At 42.3% G+C, this 20,075-nt stretch overlaps 1 protein-coding gene across 1 annotated transcript; it reads left to right on the top strand.

The window, feature by feature from the left end:
- The first annotated feature begins 14,981 nt into the window (after nt 1-14,981).
- LOC109855287 lies at nt 14,982-18,294 on the top strand. The gene is made up of 3 exons (XM_020429373.1): nt 14,982-15,372; nt 15,868-16,514; nt 16,774-18,294. The coding sequence occupies exons 2-3, from the start codon at nt 15,889-15,891 to the stop codon at nt 18,020-18,022; spliced, it is 1,875 nt and encodes a 624-aa protein (XP_020284962.1). The 5' UTR covers nt 14,982-15,372; nt 15,868-15,888; the 3' UTR covers nt 18,023-18,294.
- The last annotated feature ends 1,781 nt before the right edge of the window (nt 18,295-20,075 follow it).

The following is a 20,075-nucleotide window of genomic DNA, read 5'->3' as shown; positions in this document are numbered from 1 at the left end:
CTCAGGTACGTACGTTGCCCGCGCTGTCGCTGAGCTGCCAAGCTGGCGACCGATCGTCGTTGACGCGCTGCACGACGCTGCTCCCGTGACGATCGACGAGCTCGGATCGTCGGCAGTGAATGATCTTGCCGGAGTCATCGGCGCCCTCAGGGTGCGATCGTTTAATGCACCCCCCTCTTCTCTCGGAATCGCCGATTCGAGTGACTTTTTTTTTTTTCTTTAACGTGCGCGTTCTCGACGATGCGCGTTGCGACTCATTTCGTTATATGAAAATGAAATCATATCAACCAATGATGATCGTTTGATTGTTCAAACCGTGTCTTCGTGTGTGTCTCCGCTTGAATTCTCGCCGAGTATACTCTCGTCTCGCAATTCGCTGCAACAAAGGACGCCTCGTTAGAAGAAGCTTCTCCGTAAGGGAAGTAAATTTTCTGAAGCAGATACGACTAATTCGACGTTAGTCGCGCGTGGATAATAAATTTTACGAACTCGGCTCGACTTCCACGGTGCGCGATCGAAAATTTTCTACGAAACTCTATGAACGAGACATATGCTCTGCCCGTGCTCGAAGAACAAATAGCGCGGAGATTGCTGCTGTTCGCTCATTGAACTGGAAAAATGTATGCTCGATATACCTTCCGAAGGGACAATCGTGCGTGAAGTGTGTGTACCCCAACGATGTTCCCTTTTCTCACCCGTGCTCCGACCCTTCGGCGGAAATTTCAGATTGTTTTTTTTTATCTTTTATAGTTTTTGTCACCGTTTATTAATGTTTCGACAGACATAAGTGATCTTATTTCCTGAAAAAATGTTCCCTCGCTTTGACGATAACGTCACATATATCTCTCCTTTGTTTTCGTTCTACTGGTTTTCGTTCTCGTTTATTAATTTCAATTTTAACGCGACTATCTATTTTTCCTATTATTGTCAAGTAAAAAAAAACATAAATAAAATACATATTGATTGTTCGCACTCAGAGAGAAAGAGATATAGCGCGATATAATTTTATATATCAGCGTGACAAAAATGGACTCGCTGTTGTGACAGAGTAAACCGTTCCGCTTGCGTAATTAATATGCAGATACATGCATCAAGCCCTCGAACCGAATTTTCGGAAAACCGAAAAGCGACGGTCGGATTTTAAATTTACGTTCGATAAATTATTAATTAATGTAGTTACATCGCTAGAGGTTGTAACGAAAACTCGCACGGTCGCGCTAGTCGCTCGACAAAACCTAATTAATTGCAATGACGATGTAGTTTGATTCGAATGAGTTGCTCAAGCTGCTCGAATAACGCGAAATCCAATAGCGTTCAACCGTGGTTATGCGAGAATTTCCAATTTCCAAGTTGAGGTAAACTATACTCTCTCCCTCTCTCTCTCTCTCTTTCTCTTTCTCTCCTCCTCTCTCTCTCTCTCTCTCTCTTCACTCTCTTTAGCCCTTGGTGCATTTGGTACCACTGATTCGACAACGTTTCAACCCTGGGGGGAAACAGCCTGTGTTTAAATTACCACAGAATTTTAGTTACGCTCTCGCTCTCTTACTATATATATATATATATATACATATATCTCTCTCATTTATACTCATTCTCTTTCTTTCTCTTTAATTCTTGTGGTAACTTTTTTGTAGCAACAAAGCAGTCGACTATTTTTTTTTTTTTTTTGCAGCATTCTATTTGTGCGACGAAACAATTGTTTCGACGGATGTGCAATATTTAAGCTGCAAATCTGCAAAGTGACACTTCTTCGCGCCCGCTATTTTCACTTCCTTAAACTTTTCCCCCGGTAAAAGTGTCGGAATATACATCGCGCAGGAAGCGCATCAGTTTCCACAGACACTTGACTACTTGACAAGATCCGGTGTAGCTTTGATATGATAATGTTAAAGTCTGACTGAGACAAAACTTGAAATTTATTAATTTTTTCTAACATCTCTCTCTCTCTCTCTCTCTCTTTCTCTGTTTTCTCTCGTCCTGTGAAGATGTGATTCAATCACTTTATCAATCAATAAAAGTCTCAGTAAAAAAACCCTGATCCAATGGTATAAATGTCACTTACAAATGCCATTCGGTCTTATTTACGACACAAGTAGTTCAGAATTAAAAAAAAAAAATTGACATATTAAATGACAAGTAAAGGACATGTAAATAACTATTTGCGAGTTTAGTTAAATTATCTCACTAATTATGCACACATATCGTATTTAAATTACAAATTTAATTTGAAGAAAAAAACTTAATCAATTCGAAGCTTTTTTTGACGCGACATCTGCTTGCACGTTTTTTACATTACGGAAATTCATTTTACACGACTTTTTTTTCGCGTATGCAAATGCTTCCCACGCGCGTTTCACGTCGATGCTGCGCAATTTTCTCAAAAAAAAAAACAAAAAAACGCGCCTATTACAGTACAGGCTGGGTATTTCCAAGTTGTATTTCGAGAGTTGTCTTTTATCTTTTCGCGTTTTCCGACGCACGACCTTCCACAAAGCTGCGCATCGCGCGTCGACACAGTTCTCGCGAGATGGGAAGAGAAATGAATATTATCGTCAGATTACGCACCTCGATTCCGCGTCACTGGACAACCCGAAAATAGTAGATGCCGATGCCGAGTTATAAACGCCAGAATGTCGCTTGACGAGCAAAATTAAATTCCACGACTTGCACGCTAATTGCAGGAGACGATCGGATGATTAATAATTCACCGACGAGAGCGTAAGTTCAAAGTTTCCCGATCCACGTAGAAGAATTCACGGGGGAGGAGAATTATCAAAGTGGAAGAGAGAGGAAGAAAGAGAGAGAGAGAGAGAGAGATCGAAAAAATAATGAGAGTTTTGCGAAAAACGCCGATATATTTTTATCGTGAAAATTGCGCGGGCTGGCATATTTTTTTTCACAAATCAACGAACATGGATCCTAGAAGAAATAGACGAGTCAAAGAGAATTGACAATTGATCCACTTTGTAAAATTACGAACCGGGATTTAGCTGCTCTTAAATTCGTTTCTATTATTTCTCAGCTCGATTCGAGTTGAATCAGTTTAATTAACGCGAGGCACAATCTGAAATTTAAAAGTGCGTCACAATTGAAAAAAAAAAAAAAAAAACGAATGAGAGAATTCAATAAATTTGAAGAGTTAGTCTTCGCTGAAGTATACGCATTGTTAAATCCACTTCTTATCTCGAATCGAAACTTTATTGGATTTATCGTCAAAAATTATCTCGCGCAAATTTAATATCTCACAAATTTCAAAATATGTGCGTGATGTGAGATATATTGTGCGTATTTTTATACGGCAAAATACGGCGAAACGAAAAATGTTCAGAGATGCAAGTAAAATATTCAATGCTGCGCGATTTACTTTTCTATTATTATGATGAATTATGTTCTGCATCTATCAAATCTGTATGACTTTTTAAAAGCGCAGCATATATTTTAACGACTTTCGTTGCATGTGCGCACACGTATGTAATATTTATTCACAATTCCGTAACAAGATAGCATTCGGAACAGATAAATTATTTACGAGATAGGTATTCAATGAAAAGAGAAAGATTAAAGTCAATGCGATCGAATAAACAGACATATCGAAGTGAATAAAGTATGTCGCATATTTTAAGTGAAGCTGTTTGACAAAAGTTAAAATCAGTTTTTATTTTAACGAATAGTCAACGTTTGACGAGAAATAATTTTTAACTTCGAAAAAAAAAACGTAGAGATTGACGACCTTTATAGTTTCTTTGAAATATTATCGATCTTTTGAAAGGTCGTTTTGATAAATCATTGTTGGGGTGCGATCTCTTACTCGTATTTTTTTTTTTTTTTTTGCTGCGGCATTTACGTATGCAACCAACTCATATTGATCGAAAACTACGACACTCGAATTTGTCCAGTTTTTTTTTTTTTACTGGTTATCATCGCCGATATCTCTCTGCACCATATGTTTCGAATATGCTTCGTAAATATTCAACGAATCACTAAATTACAATTCAACAAATTAAATGATATCACAGAAGTGTACCTGCAGTTGTTTGTCCGCGGGTACATAAAAATCTCGTTCTCTTCAGATACCAAAAAAAAAACAAAAAAAAAAAAAAACAAAAAGAAGAGGAAAAACAACCTGAGAAAAACGCACCATAAATCGAACATGATACATCCAACTACTTGTCTAACTGGTCGCAGCTTCGTATCACACATAGTAGTAGTCCGTGTCGAGAGAGAGAGAGGTTTATTCAATATATTTCCGCTCAGATAACTCCCGTATCCAGTTCGAATAATTTTGCTCCGCACGCACCCCCGCACACGAAGCGCTTCGATCCATTGACGTGTCTCGCACTACACGTTAAGAGCCCGGCGATATCCCGCTCTCAAGAGCGACGCAAACGTTCGGGCAACTTTCTCGGTGATTTTGAATCCGATGATGAGGCAGACCAGGCGTCTCGAAGCGTTCCCATGTGATGCGCCAGCTCGAACGCTGGATGTTTACTTTGCGTCAGTATCCCGCCCGCAGAGTATTTCTTATTGTGTTGGTTCTTCTTCTTTTTCAGCCAGCTGTTACAATCGCGCGTCGGATAAACGATGCGTGTCGCGGGGCGGTCCGGCGATCCTCCGCGAGGACCGCGCGAGTTACGTGCGAAACCTCCGCCAAACAACCGACTGAACTATCACTCAGACAACCTGACAGACCAAACCCGAGCCGACCAACAAACCCCCAGGACGACCCGCACCCTTCGTGCGCGATCGACTGTCTGTCCCGGGCTCTACTAACGTGCCGAGGGGCCAGCAGCCGTGCGACCTCCGCGGAGGTGGCAATGCTGGTGCTGGTGGTGCTGCTGCTGCTGCTGCTGCTGCTGCTGCTGCTCTCGCTGATGCTGGTGGTGGTAGTGATCTGGTAGTGGTGGTGACAGGGATGGTGGTGGTAGTAGTGGTGGTGGTGGTGGTACTGGTGGTGATGGTGGTGGATGGTCCGGCACTCGAGGAAGCCGGGAACAGCCACGGCGCCGACGCCTGGTTTGATACCGACCAGCGGCCCGGTCGATAACGCCACGGCAACCCCCGGGTCGTTCCGGCCTTCCTCTCGTTTTCTCACTCCTTCTCTTTCCCCTGTGCCGGCCCCGCCACCCCCATGTCGAGTCTTCCGTCCTGCTTCTTCCTCGCGCAGCATCTTTCCTCTGGCTGTCGCCGCCGGCTCGTGCTCTACATCCTCGTCGCCGCCGCCGCCGCCGCCGCCGCCGCTGCGCCTTCGGCACACACCATATCTCGCACTCTCGTATATACGTACATCCTCGCACACGTTGTCCTTCGCTTCTGTTCTCCTTCGAGAGTGAGAAGAGCACAAACGAGAGCTACCGAGAGAGAGACTGCTTGCTCTGTGTGTGCAGAGGGATTCTGTCAGTTTCTGTCTTTCTCTTACCATTTCTCGCTTTCTGTCTTTCCGTCTTTCGCTTTCTCTTCCTCCACCGAAGCTGCTGGAGACAGACGTCATCCACGCGACTCCGCTTCGCGAAGTAGGCGACTTGCGCGGCTATGTGTTGCCGCCGTGGAGTGGTATCGTCGATCGCCCAGCTAATTCCTTGAGCTTTCCCGAGTACGTATATAGTCAGATGAATCTGTCAACTCTCTTCGAGAGAGGCGGATTTCTGGTACGCGCAAAAAACAATCGATGATATTTTCGTTGCGCAAAATTTAACGTTTGTTGCGACAAGATAACAAAAAAAAAACAGATTTTTACTCTGTTTTTTTTGTAGATTGATTGTTTTAATTTCGAAGCAATATATTTTAATCTGCTGGTGTATATATTTCTATAGTTACAATGCACACACGCGCACGATCGGTTTTCATTATTTTTATTACACTATTAGTTTAATAAAAGAGATAAAAAGAAGTAATACTTCGTTATGTGTACATATAAACATTTTTTATATTTATGCATTATGTTGTTGAGTTTTTTCGGTTATTTTTTTGTGAGAAAAATATTTTTCCGACGCGTATATACAATATAAGTTAAATAAAAATTTTATTTCTCTCTCGGCAAGATTTCTAATTAAAATCAGTAACGAGCGCATCGGTAGAACGAGGAAGAAAGATTTTCATTAAAATATCACGCTTTTAGGCTGCTGGGAAAAAAAAAAAAAAACCTCCCAAGTTCGTAGCACATCGCTCTTGCATTTAACATTGCATGAATCTCTCTAATGGGTTAACGCCTGGAACTCTTTTTCCGGGCTCTCGGAGCTTTCAATCATTTTCAAACTTAAATTGTTCATATCTGTTCCATACTTTCTGAGAAATCGGGTGCTTCGCTTCGGAAGGAAGTATAAACGAGGCGGGAGAAAATCATTAGCGCGAGTGAAATACTCGCACGCTGTGACCATGTAGTCTACGCTAAGTTTATTCAAGTTTATAATATTCATTAGGTCCGTTCAAATTCATGCACACGCGCGCGCGCGCGCGCGCGTAAGCTGACAAAATCGATTTTGAGAGTTGGAATATTTTTGTTGAAAAAGTCAGATTAAAAGAAATACAAACAAAATCTGAATATATTCCGCGTATATTTAACGATCCAAATATAACTCCAAAACACATAAAGTGGAGTAACACGTACACATAAACAACTTACTAATGTGCCATTAATTCGCTTGAATAAACTTTGCTTGTATAAATAAGACCCGTTTCTAAATGTTTATTTTTCGCCGTCTGTTCTTAAAAGTAGTTTTCGCATAATTCTCTTCAAACTTCGGAAAAATTTTCACATCTATTTTCTCATTGACATATAATGAGACACACACACACACATATATATATATATATATATATATATATATATGTGGTATATAATATACACATACCTGTCAAGCCGAGTGTTATATACCGATTTTATTGCAACTGACTATTCCACCGTTCTGCGTCTTGTGCGCGGATGATAAAGTACCCGTACGTTGTCCCGCTATTGTAATTCACTCGTCGATCGATCCGCGAGGAGGAGGGTCTCTTTATCGGCGCCCGCGCTAAGGCGCGCAAAAGTGTGCCACGCGTATGAGAATCGTGCAAATTCGCGAAAAAATTCGAATTTTCACAGCGACGCAAAACGTCGATTGCTTAAACGGGACGCGAGGGCGTAAATTGCCTCGTTATCGTCGCCATCGTCGTTATTTACGATCCTTAACGAGGAAGACCGTTTACGGAAACCGTCACACGACGGGACACAAGGCGATTATATACCACGAGCCGTCAGACCACTTCCTCCGATTCTCCGCGATTCTTCTTTTCCGCGCCTTTTCTTTCGCGTTCATTCTCACGCGCGGCGACGTGATTTGTGACTGTCTAAACTCGAATTGAAACATAACTCCGATTAATTAAAACCGACCGAGAATATGTCGATTCGATCAGCTCGTTAAACTGCACCGCTGCACTTCCGCAAAACCCAACACGGGGGAAAGGCTTTCACGACAACATTGACAAAGTTTCGAAATTATCATTTTTTTTCTTTACCGCGAAGTTTTCTCGATACTTGAGATTTTCTGACATTTGTAACAACTTGCGCGCCAGTTCGCGATTAATGTCGGAAGATTGATTGATCGGAGAAGAAGAGAATTTTAAATGTATCGAGGAATAATTCTCCCGATACATTCTCTCTCGTATACAATACACTGGTGATTAGTGCGTGTACGTGAATAGAGCGTATTTGTGTTGTCTTATTAACGAACAGGGTGTATGTATCACCCCCGCCAAACCATAGTCGCGAATATAATCGAATCAAATCAAGAGACGGAGTAGTACAGTCAGTCTATTCGGTTGACGAATTCTACGCAGAGACCGCGCGTTGTGATATTTTAGGCGCGGCGCGCGCAATCGCAGAGAGATTCATAAAAAGGTTGCTGATGAAAACGTCACGTGAACGAATAAAAAGAAAAAAGTTACAAAACTTTACACCCCCTTAATTCGTTTTTCTGCGTTCATTTTTTTTGCAGCGACTCTTCTCTTCGCACGTCAAAGTTTATCGCGGGAAAACGACACGGAATAATTTATTTATACAATATTTTTATGTAAATATGACAAATATATATTATATACATAAACAAATAAGAAAATTACAAAACTTGAAAGCCTTCCGCGTGTGTTATATTTGTCACAGCGGTGATACATCAGTCAGTCCGCGTATTTTGCAAATTTAAACATCAATCACACAACGAGGCGCAACCATCCCGTACGAAACGACGGATGGTTTCTTTCCGAGAAAACAAACGGACGGTGATGTTTCTCGAGCGAGCGAAAAGGATGAAGAAGAGCGAATCTTTTTCTCGAGCGAAGAAGAAGATGCACAAACGGACGTTGTGTGTGTGTGTCTATGTGTGTGTGTGTCGACCTCGGATATTCTACAGAAAAGAGACACTCGCGCCGAGTGGTAACCCTGAATTACGGGAGCGAGACCGCTTAACCGAGAGGAAAAATAGAAATAGGGGAAACGGAAATGAAATTGGCTACTCCCAGTATGCCCGCTAAGGAAGCGCCGTTAATTAGCCGGCCGTATTCAGGGAGTCGTAAACCGACGGCGGAGCAAAGTTAGGTGGAATAAAGTTGCCGTTGGAAGTTCCTTTTTTCTCGTCTATAGCTCGCGCGTTGCTCGAGAGGAGGACGACGACGACGACGACGACGACGAGGACGAGGAGGTCGCTCTAATTTGCGCGACAGCGTTCTTCTTTCGATCGATTTCGCGGTCGTTTTCGCGGCGGCCAGATTAATGAATCGAATTTCAAACTCGACACACCACCGCGCCGCCTTTTATCTTTACGACGGTGAACGCAGTGAGGTCTTAAAACAGCGCAAGCCCTCTCTCAGAATAGATACCCTCTCCTCCGTCCTTATTCCGGGTTACGATGAGGAGAGGACGCCTTTTCGCGCGCGCGCTAGAAACTTTGCAAAACGCGATTATGCCGCGCCACCGACGACGCGAGCCACCGTTCGGGGTGTTCCTCGCGTTACGTTAATCCGATACTACGTTAATCCGATACTCCGGGCGTAAAATATTACGGCGTGGTATGAGCGCGTTCGCGTAAAATGTACAAATTCGTTAATATCGCGCGCGGGAGGATGATACAGGTATATTGTTGTAATGAATTTCGAGAGAAAGAGACAGAGAGACAGAGAGAAAGAGAGAGAGAGAGTTGTCGCAACTCTTAATGAATAATTATACCACGTATACGCGCCGCATACATGGTATATGCGTGTGTGTGTGTTTGTGTGCGCGAGCTACTTATGTTCAAAACCGATGATTAAAACGAGATGGGGGGAGGAATATACGCGGAATTGCGCCGCAAATGTCTCTCTCTTTTTCTTTCTCACATCTGAAAAAAATTACAAGATATCACTTCAATATTCTGCGCGGTGTTCATTACAAAGTAAGTTTTCCAAAGAGAAAAAGCAAAATGCTCAATTCGCGTAAGGCGCTAGGAGTGATTTAAAGCAAGGGATAAAAGAACGGATGACATTGCGCGCGTTATATCACAACGAAGAAGGAAATCCTACCTTCGTCGTTCGGAGAGAGCCTTCCGGACTGCAATAATTACTACCGTCATAATAAATCGTTTGCAGTTAAGGATTTCAAGTAGCGATTCTCGAGCTGTATTCGCGCGCGCGATAAAATTTATCTCCCGAGACGTGCGCGCGCGAGCGCAACGAAAGCCGCCGGTCATCATTTCTCGAGCGTCTGGGAGTGACAGCTGTGTTTCGGGGGGATAACTACGCAGAGAGTGAGAAATACAATAATGAAACCGACGGTTTGCCGTAACGAGTAGTCCTGAGTGCACCGCGCGATATCATAACGAAGTTACATCGTAAAAGGATAATAACAACCGCAAGTATAACTGAAAATACGGAAAATTTCGAGTAGACTCGACGTTACGCTCGTCGTGCAAAACTGGTAGAGCGCCGAGCAGGTACGATGGTCGAATAACGAATTTTTTTGGTAATTTTTGCTACCACGAAAATGTTGTGAAATTGACACTGACAGTTGCACGCTGGAATGATGCATCGAGCACCGAATGAATTTAATTGCGCGATAGTCTCTGCCAATCTCGAGATTTATTATTTCCTAACATATGTGTGAATTTTATCGCAAATCGCATGTAACTAAAAAAAAAAAATAAAATAATCAATCGTTTTCGCCATAATTCATTTTTTATGATAATCAAAAAACGTAGAGCAAATTACGTAATTAAATTACTTGATAAAATACTGAGCTGAGGTACAAACCGCGTCGCAAATATCAGGAAAGAAAGAATAACTTTTTCTAATCTCTTTCACCCGCGGAAATTGAAAAATGTCCTGCGCGTTGTTTGTTTTACCTTGCTCTCTTTTTCTCTTGGCGTTCGTTTTCCCTTTTTTTTTTTTTTTTTCATTAGCGCGTCCGGTTTGTCAAGATTTTTTGAACACGGTGTCAGAAAATGCCGATAAAACGCGAGAGGTGCGAGAGAAATTTCATTATCATGAGATATCTCTTGCACGGAGAGAGCGGATTTATCAAACGTCATATATTTCCCGATCCGCTTCTCCTCTAACGACGACGGAAGCCCATGTCTTTCAAACATCGCTATCAGATGTCTCGCAGAGAGAGAAATGGAGAGAGGGAGATTGAGAGAGAACGAGAAAGAAAGAAAGACACGATCTCAAACATTCGATTTTATTCCCGATATGTTCGTTAATCAAAACGTATTTCTACTTAATCAGCGTATCCGGTGGAATATAGTGAAAAATTAACAACAATCGACGCGATACGAAAAATAGCAAGCGAGAGAAAGCAGCTTAGCGACTTCGTTTACGTAACAACGCTTTTTATTCCCGTCCTTCTGGATGCTGCCTCTTATCCGACTTGCTGCTCTTATCATTTAGTTAAAATTCACATGGAATTTAAGAGCTAATTTACGATGTAATCTCCCCGCTCCCCTCTTTCCCTTTTGTAACGCGGCAAAGAGTCTAAAAACTTCAGTCTTAATATTCTGCAGCTAAAAGCCAGCGTGTGACTATATATACGTATGTATATATTTATGGTCAAAGCTTTTAACCAATTTTTTTTCTCGTTATGTAACTCTTATATAACATACTACAAAACTTAAACTAAATATCTCCGAATCCAAATTTCTCACGTTTTTTTTAACACAAAGTAACGCGAGAATGTTTGAAAAAAAACAACAAATTACAATCATTTCACAGCAACATGAATTACAATTTACATACACAACACAAGCGCGCGCTACGCGCACGCTATTATTATTTTCATTTTTATGTGTTGCATCAGTGAACACAACCTGTCACCGCGATGACAGCTAATATATACATCTTATAAACTTTGTAATACACCTACGAGAGATGTCAAAAGTAACACATAAAAATCAAACTCAAAAAATAAAAGAAAGAGAGAAGAATGGAAAGACAACACGTGACTAAAGTCGTGTGACAAAGAAAAGAGTGAAAAAGAAAATATTATACATATACATATATTATATATAATATTCTATATCTATATATAATACACATACATACACACACATATACACATATATATATATATATACCGTAATCACGCGACCGAGGTAAGTGCCCCGCCAAGGCTGCGCGCCCGAGGTCATTGACCCCGCCGCGGTCGCGTGCCCGCGGTCAGTGACTCCTCCCCCACCAAGGCCGCGCGGCCGAGGTCAGTGACCCCGTCAAGGCCGCGCGGTCGAGGTCAGTGACCCCGCCAAGGCCGCGCGGCCGAGGTCAGTGACCCCGCCAAGGCCGCGCGGCCGAGGTCAGTGACATTACTGTGGTATGTATATAATACAATATAAAATATAATATTATATAAATATATAATAAATTATATGTATAATATGTATTATTTAATGTTATATATAATATAAATTACACAGTCACGTTATTTTCACGTGTTGTTTTTCTACTCTTTCCTGTCAGGTGACTTTAGTTACGTTTTTAATTTTCTCTACATATACAACGAACTGTCTCAAAATCGCTTTTCATTATTTACTCTCTCGATCTTACCGATTCGATTCGACTCGATCAACCAACCAACCAATCGGCAACGCGGAAAAGAGGCAACAATAGATGCGATACATTCGGCTCCAAAACGCGCACTTTGCGGAACACATGGATTTTTTTATGTAGAAAGAGGAAGAGGAGTAATATTTGTCTAAATGGTGCAAAATTCGTTTTAAGTAATCGTTAAGATCAATTAACGCTCCTTCTAATGAGAAAAAAGAAAACGATCGCATTGCGAGAGGAAAAAAAAGAAAGAAAAAAAGAAAGAAAGAAAGAAAGAAAGAAACAGATTTGGTCATCGCGAAAAGCTTCCAGTTATTCTATTCTCGTACTCCTAGAAGTGGAATTGACGTTCCAGAAGAGCACGTCCTGAACGACCAACCCTGTACTCGTATCTGCGCTCCACTCTACGACGAGAATTGCCGGCCAGGCTTAGGACGAGTGGGTGTCGATGTAACTGTCGGCCGCGCAAGACAAAGTGGTATGTAAGGAGGTAGGTATGTAGGTAGGAAGGTAGGTAGATGTGGGAGACGGCGAACGCGAGGAAGGACGATCGTGTGCGAAAGAGAACATGAGAAGCGCGTTGTGTGACGAAAATGGTGGAGAGAAGCAGCAGCTATCACTTTCTTCGTCGTGTTTCGCGGGGGATTTAAGATAAAGAGGGTCCAGAATCAACGGCGGCGAGTGTAGGTTACGCGGATCATCCGCCCTCGACAGCGCTTTTTTCCGATCCACTTTTATCCACGTACGTGGAAAACCGCGGGACGACAGGGGAGAGGGGAGGAGAAAAGCGCCGGGAAGAGAAGAGCGACGAGAGGATAAGTGGGCGAGAAACGAGAAGAAGCAAAAAAGAAGACGGGGTATATGAGAAACGTGTAATTTAACCCCTTCTCGCACTCACGGGCGAGTTATCGCGAGTAACCCGCGCGCGCAAGCTCGCTGCTTTAAATTTATGAACTTGTATAAATCTCGGGTTTCGTATTAGTAAATATACCGCGAGATAATGCAGAATATTATTTTTTTTTTTTTCGTACAAAAAGAAAAAGATACTCTTTAAAGGAATTTGTCTTTCTTCTCGCATGTGCGAAAACTCACACACGGGAGAAAGAGTTTTTAATAATATAATTTAATAATAAAATTCAAATAACAAATTAAAAAAGAAGAACAACTCGTGGAAAACTAATAACAACACGGTTAGAGTTGCGGTAAATTTTTCTTAATTGATCTCACAGATTGTGTGCGAACGGTTTCGTTCCGAGATCTCGACGATAGACGAAGTTCGCTCTAAAGACCGTTATTTACGATTTGCACTATTTCTCGTCGACGATAGCAGTTGAACACTTTTCTTTCTCTCTCTCTTCTCATGAAATAAAACTTCGCGCCCGCGCGCGATACTTTCTTAATTAATATAACAAACGCGCTGAGATGGACCGAAACCATAGGTCGAAACTGGTGTTTACGCAATTTACGAGATCAATTGAGAGGAATTCAACACAACGTTCACCACGTTACCGCTCAACTTCCTCGTCAATTTCTTATTTGAAACTACTTCAGCCGTATTTTGTACACGTCGATTTAATAGTTAAAAAAATTCCGAGAGAAGTGTGCAAACAAAAACGTGAAGGAAATAAAATTGAATATATATCGCCGTTCGATATTTAGAATTTGAGAACTTCAATTCGTTAATCGCTGACAATGAATCGTAAAAGGCGGGATTCGCGTAAATTTAAGCCGTATAAAAAAACAAAGAGAGAGAGTTGCGTGACAGTTAATAGCTTTCACTTTTAATTAGCGGCAAACGTACGTAACGCCTTCATTCTGTGGCAGACGGGGGAACGGATAAAAGACAGTGAATCTCTCGCTGCGAGAGGATAAAGATCCAGTAACTCGTTAATTGGTTTTCTGACCAATTCGTACTTATTAAAGCTCGCGCATTGCTTCCGCACGGATTGTAACTGTCTGTCTGTCTCTCTCTCTCTCTTTCTCTCGCTTTTTTATTTTATTTTATTTTTTTTTTTTTTTTAATATCGAAAAATCTGCATTTATATATCTTCACTAAATTCATATGTAGCGCACAAAGTAAACGCGTACGTACCTATTAATTCGTTTGTTTTAAATAAATCAGCGGATATTCTATTTTTGTTATGATAGTTTTTTTTTTTTTTTTTTTTTTTACACAAGGGGAAGATTTTTCTTCGACACACAAAGCAAAAAGTGTTTGTTCCGCTTGTAATGTATTCGAGGATTGGAAGATTTTATTAAGATGAAACAAATTGCCGTGCAAAAAGTCTTAAGCGAGGTGCACGCATTTAATAGAAATCCCAAGCGCAAAGTTCGCGAGAGGAGGAATAGTTCTCTCAAACTCTCCTCTCTTCTCTCGCTTAAATTCCTCCAATTAAACCGTGATGATTGTCCGTGTATACGGCATATAATCTCCTTTTATTACTTTTCCCGCTACAACTCTCGCTGACAACAGTCGCCTTTTGCCGCGCGCTCCTTTATTCCCCGAGTTTTCTTCAAGACAGCAGAAAACTCGAAACGCTTTAACGCTCGCGCGTCTCACTTTTTACTACTCTCCTCGCGCTCATCCGTCTAACGAGTGATTCTTAAAAATTCTTCCGTACTACACGCGCGCGCACAAGGTAGCCCCGAGATTCTTCCTCTCATCGGACGAGACCCATACTCTCAGCAACACTCGAGGAATGCAACCTTCTCGACGTCATCCTTGTTTCCTCCGCGAGGAAATCCCGTTAGCTTCTCGCGAGACTTGCATCGACTGAAGGAGGATGAAACAAAACAAAAAAAAAACCAAGAGGAAGATTTATAATATACCTGGAAGATATATCAGTCGCGGAGAAAGGGGAAGTGCGGGAGGGGAGAAGAGGGATTTCTGCCTCCGGGGCAGATTGCGTACTTTCGGCTCTAATCGCGACTGGTATAGCGGGAATCCTCGTCGCAAAAGCTGGTCAGTTGACTGTTTAACGTTACGAGAGGAAAATCTCTATATTCCCAACGAAATATATATTCGGCAGTCTCTTCGAACTGTTTTTTTGTTTGTTTTTTGTTTTGTTTTTTTTGTTTTTTTTTAACGTAACGCAATTCAACGTATCCGATTACAGCCCCCGTCCCACAGAGTTTTTAAGTTCTACACACTCGTTACGCAAACTGTGCGCGATCTGATCGCGCGCGAGCGCGCTGTATTTTTCTCGCAGCGTATACGAGCGCGGAAGCGCGCGCTCGTTATCGACAAACTTTGGATATCATGACGCAAAAAGACGTGCTCTCCGCGCTCGGAAATTCCACTGGACGTTGGAGCTTTGATGTAAAACACACGTAGAGGTATTTTTCTATATTTTTTTTCTCTTTAATCCCGCAATTGCCGGATTAATCGCTGCGCCAATCCCTGCTCTCTCTCTTCCTCTTTCTCTCTATCCATTAAATTCCACGTGCGCATTTCCATAATGTCAATATTTGATTATTATTGTGACAGAGATATTTTTTTCCGAGAGTTTTACGTATTCAAAAATTGTGAAAAATTACTAGCAGCGTGTGTGTGTGTGTGATTTTGCGTTTCACGTGAACTTCGCGATGTGTTCACGATTGAAAGAACGCATTCCCGCTTTTTGCATAGAAAATATAAAATCTCTCGAGTTTACCTTTCTTTGCTCGCGGATATAAAAATGAGAAGTATATATTTCGGAATAAACTCGCTGACTCCGGGACGTTTTTCGCGATATGAGGTGTACCGATCTTTCCGGCACTGACAAGATTGAATCGATTTATGCGCGCACGTCCGAAAGTATGATCGTTCGTATCCATTTCTGTCCTCTTCAGAAATACGAGAGACGCAAATCGATGTCGCCCACGATTTCGATACTTTCCGCTCTGCTGCTCACGTTGATGTTGGGATCAGCGGAGTGCGGACAGAAGACGGATCCTGTCGCGTTGTTGCGACGAACTCTCCGATATTGGTGGAAAATATACAAGACGTACGAGGAGGAGGTGGCACTGGGTTACTGTTGGGCGGACTATTTGCTCGGGATAAGCGACCGATTGTCAGGGAATCTATCCGCGTCGTCGCTCGCCACGACGTTGGGAGACTGTTTCAACACGTCCAACGTCGTCGGGGTGACGAAAAGCCAGCAAAATCCATTTCCGCTGAACGTAATGGTCGATGCGACGACGACGACGACGACGACGACGACGGCGGCGGCGCTCGGAGAAACACGGAAGAAGCGACACTCGCAAGAGAAACGATCTCGTGCGGCAGCAACGCGAGCTGTTGCTGTCCCGGAAGAATTCAAACGCGATCTTGACGAGCAACGGATCAGATTGAAAATAATTCGGAAGCAGAAGAGCGGAGAGATGGAGATAATGAGCAGAGCCGGGCGCGTTCTACGAAGTGTCTCAAAGAAAGAAGCGAAAGAAGACAAAGTTAATGAAGGGAAGAAGATTATATCCGAGTCTTGGGCTGAGAAAAGGTGAGAATAAATATTTTTCCGTAAATAAGATTGTTTTTTTTTTCTTTTTTTTTTGTAATTAAATAAAGTTTGCGATTGAAGAGAATGTTTTTTCTTATCTCAACGTGTAGCTAACACGTAATAACTTAATCTCTCACGTAAGTGAATATATTTATTCTAAAAACAAACTTTATCGTTCATACTATTTTAAAAACTCAATATTTACAATTCGGCTCTTCGCAGTTGCGCGAAATGACACGCGTGCAAACATTAATTACAGACAACAAACACCGGCGACGAGATCGAAATTTTTTCACCGTAAGGAAGAAGACTCCGCGAACGAAATACGCGAATTTTCATCTCGGCGTGGAACGAGCTTGCGCGCCATTAATTCGACGCCTAGTCCCGGGGATAACGACGAAGTCGGTTTCGGATCAACGCACCGCGAGAAGAAGGACACGCGTCGTAAATTTTTACGTTCTCCGACGAGCGATCGTGATTCTTTCATCGAGAGCGCTTTCGAGCGTTCATTTTCTCTCGAGATCGTTCGCAAAGAACGCGGGAGATCGCTCGACGATCATCGGTTTCCCTTTCGATGGTTCTTGTCGCCGCGAAGAGAAAACCCGAAGATAGTCGACGGGTCGTTATTTGATCTCCGGACCTCGAGCAGTCGCGGAATGACGAGAGATCTTGCACGACGACGAGTTCTCTCGAACAAGAACGGAAGTCGCTCAGCGCGGCGGCGTTTACTCTTCCGGCTGGTAAGCGCGAACACGGAACGTCGCACGGTCGTAAAACCGATGAATTCTAAAGAAAATTCATCCTGCGATCCGGTGAAACTGATAAATTCGAGAACATCTCGGCGAGAGCGTGGAAAATTATCTCGCGATTCGCTCCGTGAAAAAGAAAGAAGATTCGTAGGCGCTGAGCGATCTATTCTCGAATCTCGAGCAAGCGGAAGAAAAGCCGTTGAAAGGATCGCGCTCTTCAAAACAACCGGAGGAAGCGATACGAAAAAACAACGTTATCCCCGATCGAAGAAGGAAGAGGAAGGATCACGGTCCGGAAAGGACGTTTCACCGGGAACGATACATCCGTTTCTTTCGTCGCGACTCGAACGAGATTTGCGCCAACAAATGCCGCACGAAAATCGAGGATCCTCTTTCGCCGTCCCGACGATTTTCGAGGATTCGAAACAGAACGGCACTACCGTACGTCGAGAAGACGCGGCTTTATCATCTCGCTATGAACGGTTCGTGGACAACGGCGGTTACGAGAACTCGATAAGTCAGACGGCTCGTAATTTGAGACCAACCGCTCTGAAAGTTTCGCAAGATCGAAATGAACTGTCAATAGTTCAGCAACCTTCGCTTTTGTCGAGCATATACTCGACCATCGCCCCGGTTTTCAAAACACTCGGAATGTTCGTTCAAGTCGGAAGGCAGATCATTGATGTCGTTGAATCGAACACGGCGCTCGCTTGCACGAGAGAGTATTTGTGGACTAAACTCATTAGATGGATATTATGATGATAATGTTAAAAAAAAAAAAAAAAACTTATTGTTCTTTACACAAATTGTCAAATATTCGAGCTATCCGAATACGGAGTGTGGTCGACAAAATAAATTATTCTACGATTCGTTTTTTCCTCTTTGGAAAGAGAAAAACATTTTTATGCGAAATATCTAACAAATACCTATAGAATTTTACTGCTTTGTCGTATTAATGCTATATAAAAATTTCTAAGCTTGCGAGCGAGAGAAATCTCTTTTCAAAATCTCACCGATTCGTATATTTTTCATCGAAGCATTTTTATGTATCTATTATTAGCTACATTTTTTATCATGTATTAAATCGAGAACGCGAGACGGCGAGATATGTAAGAAATATTTTATTCTCTTTTATATATATATATATGTACATATATATATATATATATATGTGCAGTTATAAATAAACTCTTTTCTTATCGGAAAAATTTTTCTTACGAGAAAGAAACGCGAGTTTTCATACATTTATAATTTAACGTACGCTATCCTCGATCTTTTATCCACCCCTACAAACTCTTTCGCGTTGGTATTTTATCGATATTAAAGAGGAGAGATTATGGTCCTGAGAGCACATCATCGGGAGGGAAAAGATATTCTATCTCGAGAAATTCCTCGCTTCTCACAAGATGACATATTTATCAGTTGCTCGAACAGTGGTAAGCGATTTGCGGCACAGCCCGTATTATCCTAATGACGCACTTGCGGCGGTTGTCAAACGCTAATTACGCCCCGAAATCATAATTAAGACGGTGGAATGATATCCTCCGGAAACGGATGTCCCCTGTTGATGAGGACCCATCGCGAATGAATTTTTGATGCCACCTGTTGCTACTGTTGTCTTTCTCCGCTCAAAGTCCTTCTTGTCTCCTGGCGATCGACTTGTCGCGCGCGGCTATAGTCAAACGATTATCGTGACGTTTAATCGCGTTATAATAACGACGGCAATTATCTGAAAGATCGTATCGCGTTCTCTCGTGACGAAAACAAACCCTTGATAAAAAAAAAAAAGAAAAAAACGTATTTTTTCAAGAAGACGTTAAATTTTCTTATAAAAAAACCACGCATTTAAAAATAACAATGCTCGCATAAAATTTATTTAGATCTTCCGTGCGAGAAATAGTTCTTCTAAAAAAAGAATTAAAAAAAAAAAAAAAAAAAAAAGACCGTGAATAAAAGCGAAGAAACACTGTGGGCGACCGCAAAGAAACGCGTGTGTGAAGAGCGTTGGATATATAAAAGACCTGAAACGCGCGCGACGACGCGTTGAAAAATAGACGCGGTCAATTATGTAGTCGACTAAAATGTACAAGCGATATATGTTCCTTCAAGCGCTGTTTGCGTATAATAAATGTTTGCGGATCCGCGGGAAGATCGGTAAACATCGCACTTGATCGAGTACAAACCAAGAGTTGTTTCCGCGCAAACGAAGAATTTGTAAGCTCGTCTGCGAACGTACTTACATAGAGGCGACACGACGGTCAGGTCATTCATGGAGGAATTTATTATTAAGGAGCCTCTTAAGCCTCCTCACAAAGACTCGTCTCCGGAGTTACAAGGAAGGCACAAGAAGAGGAATCTAGAGAGAGAGAGAGAGAGAGAGAGAACCAACTTCCGAGGCGCCGACGGAAGACTATTTTTGTTCGCTTTCAGCGTGCTTATCCAGCATCTCGCGCAATTCTGCGTCGTTCTATTCATAACGAGAGTGCCCTATCAACGTGAATTCCTGAAGGAAGCCCAATAGAAACCGGGACCGAGTGAGCGCTCTCATAAATATTTAATTCTTAATCACGCCGGATGGCGCGCCGCACGCGCCACTCTCTGCACGGATCTCTTCTCGCATAGGTGGATAAAGGCCGGGGAGTGAGAGGGAGGAAAGAGGAGGGCGATGAAAGCTCCTTTTGCTTTTCACATCTCATCTCTCGGTAGCAATTAATCCGACGCCTGTGATACGCTCTCACTTCGGCGCGCGAGTCCGGCTTCCGTAGTTTCGCGCAAAATTTTTTTTTTTTTTTATATTATATTACACACACGC

Source organism: Pseudomyrmex gracilis, unplaced genomic scaffold (assembly GCF_002006095.1).
Source record: "Pseudomyrmex gracilis isolate BER0280 unplaced genomic scaffold, ASM200609v1 scaffold_86, whole genome shotgun sequence".
NCBI classification, from domain to species: Eukaryota; Metazoa; Arthropoda; class Insecta; order Hymenoptera; family Formicidae; genus Pseudomyrmex; species Pseudomyrmex gracilis.
The sequence above is the reverse complement of the archived record's forward strand: the minus strand, read 5'-3'. Positions and strand labels throughout refer to the sequence as shown.

Excerpts from the sequence above, each read along its gene's own strand:
- LOC109855287 (XM_020429373.1), top strand. The coding sequence starts at position 15,889 with ATGTCGCCCACGATTTCGATACTTTCCGCTCTGCTGCTCACGTTGATG. Across the intron at positions 16,515-16,773 it reads GAGTCTTGGGCTGAGAAAAG|ACAACAAACACCGGCGACGA; the intron begins GTGAGAATAAAT and ends CATTAATTACAG.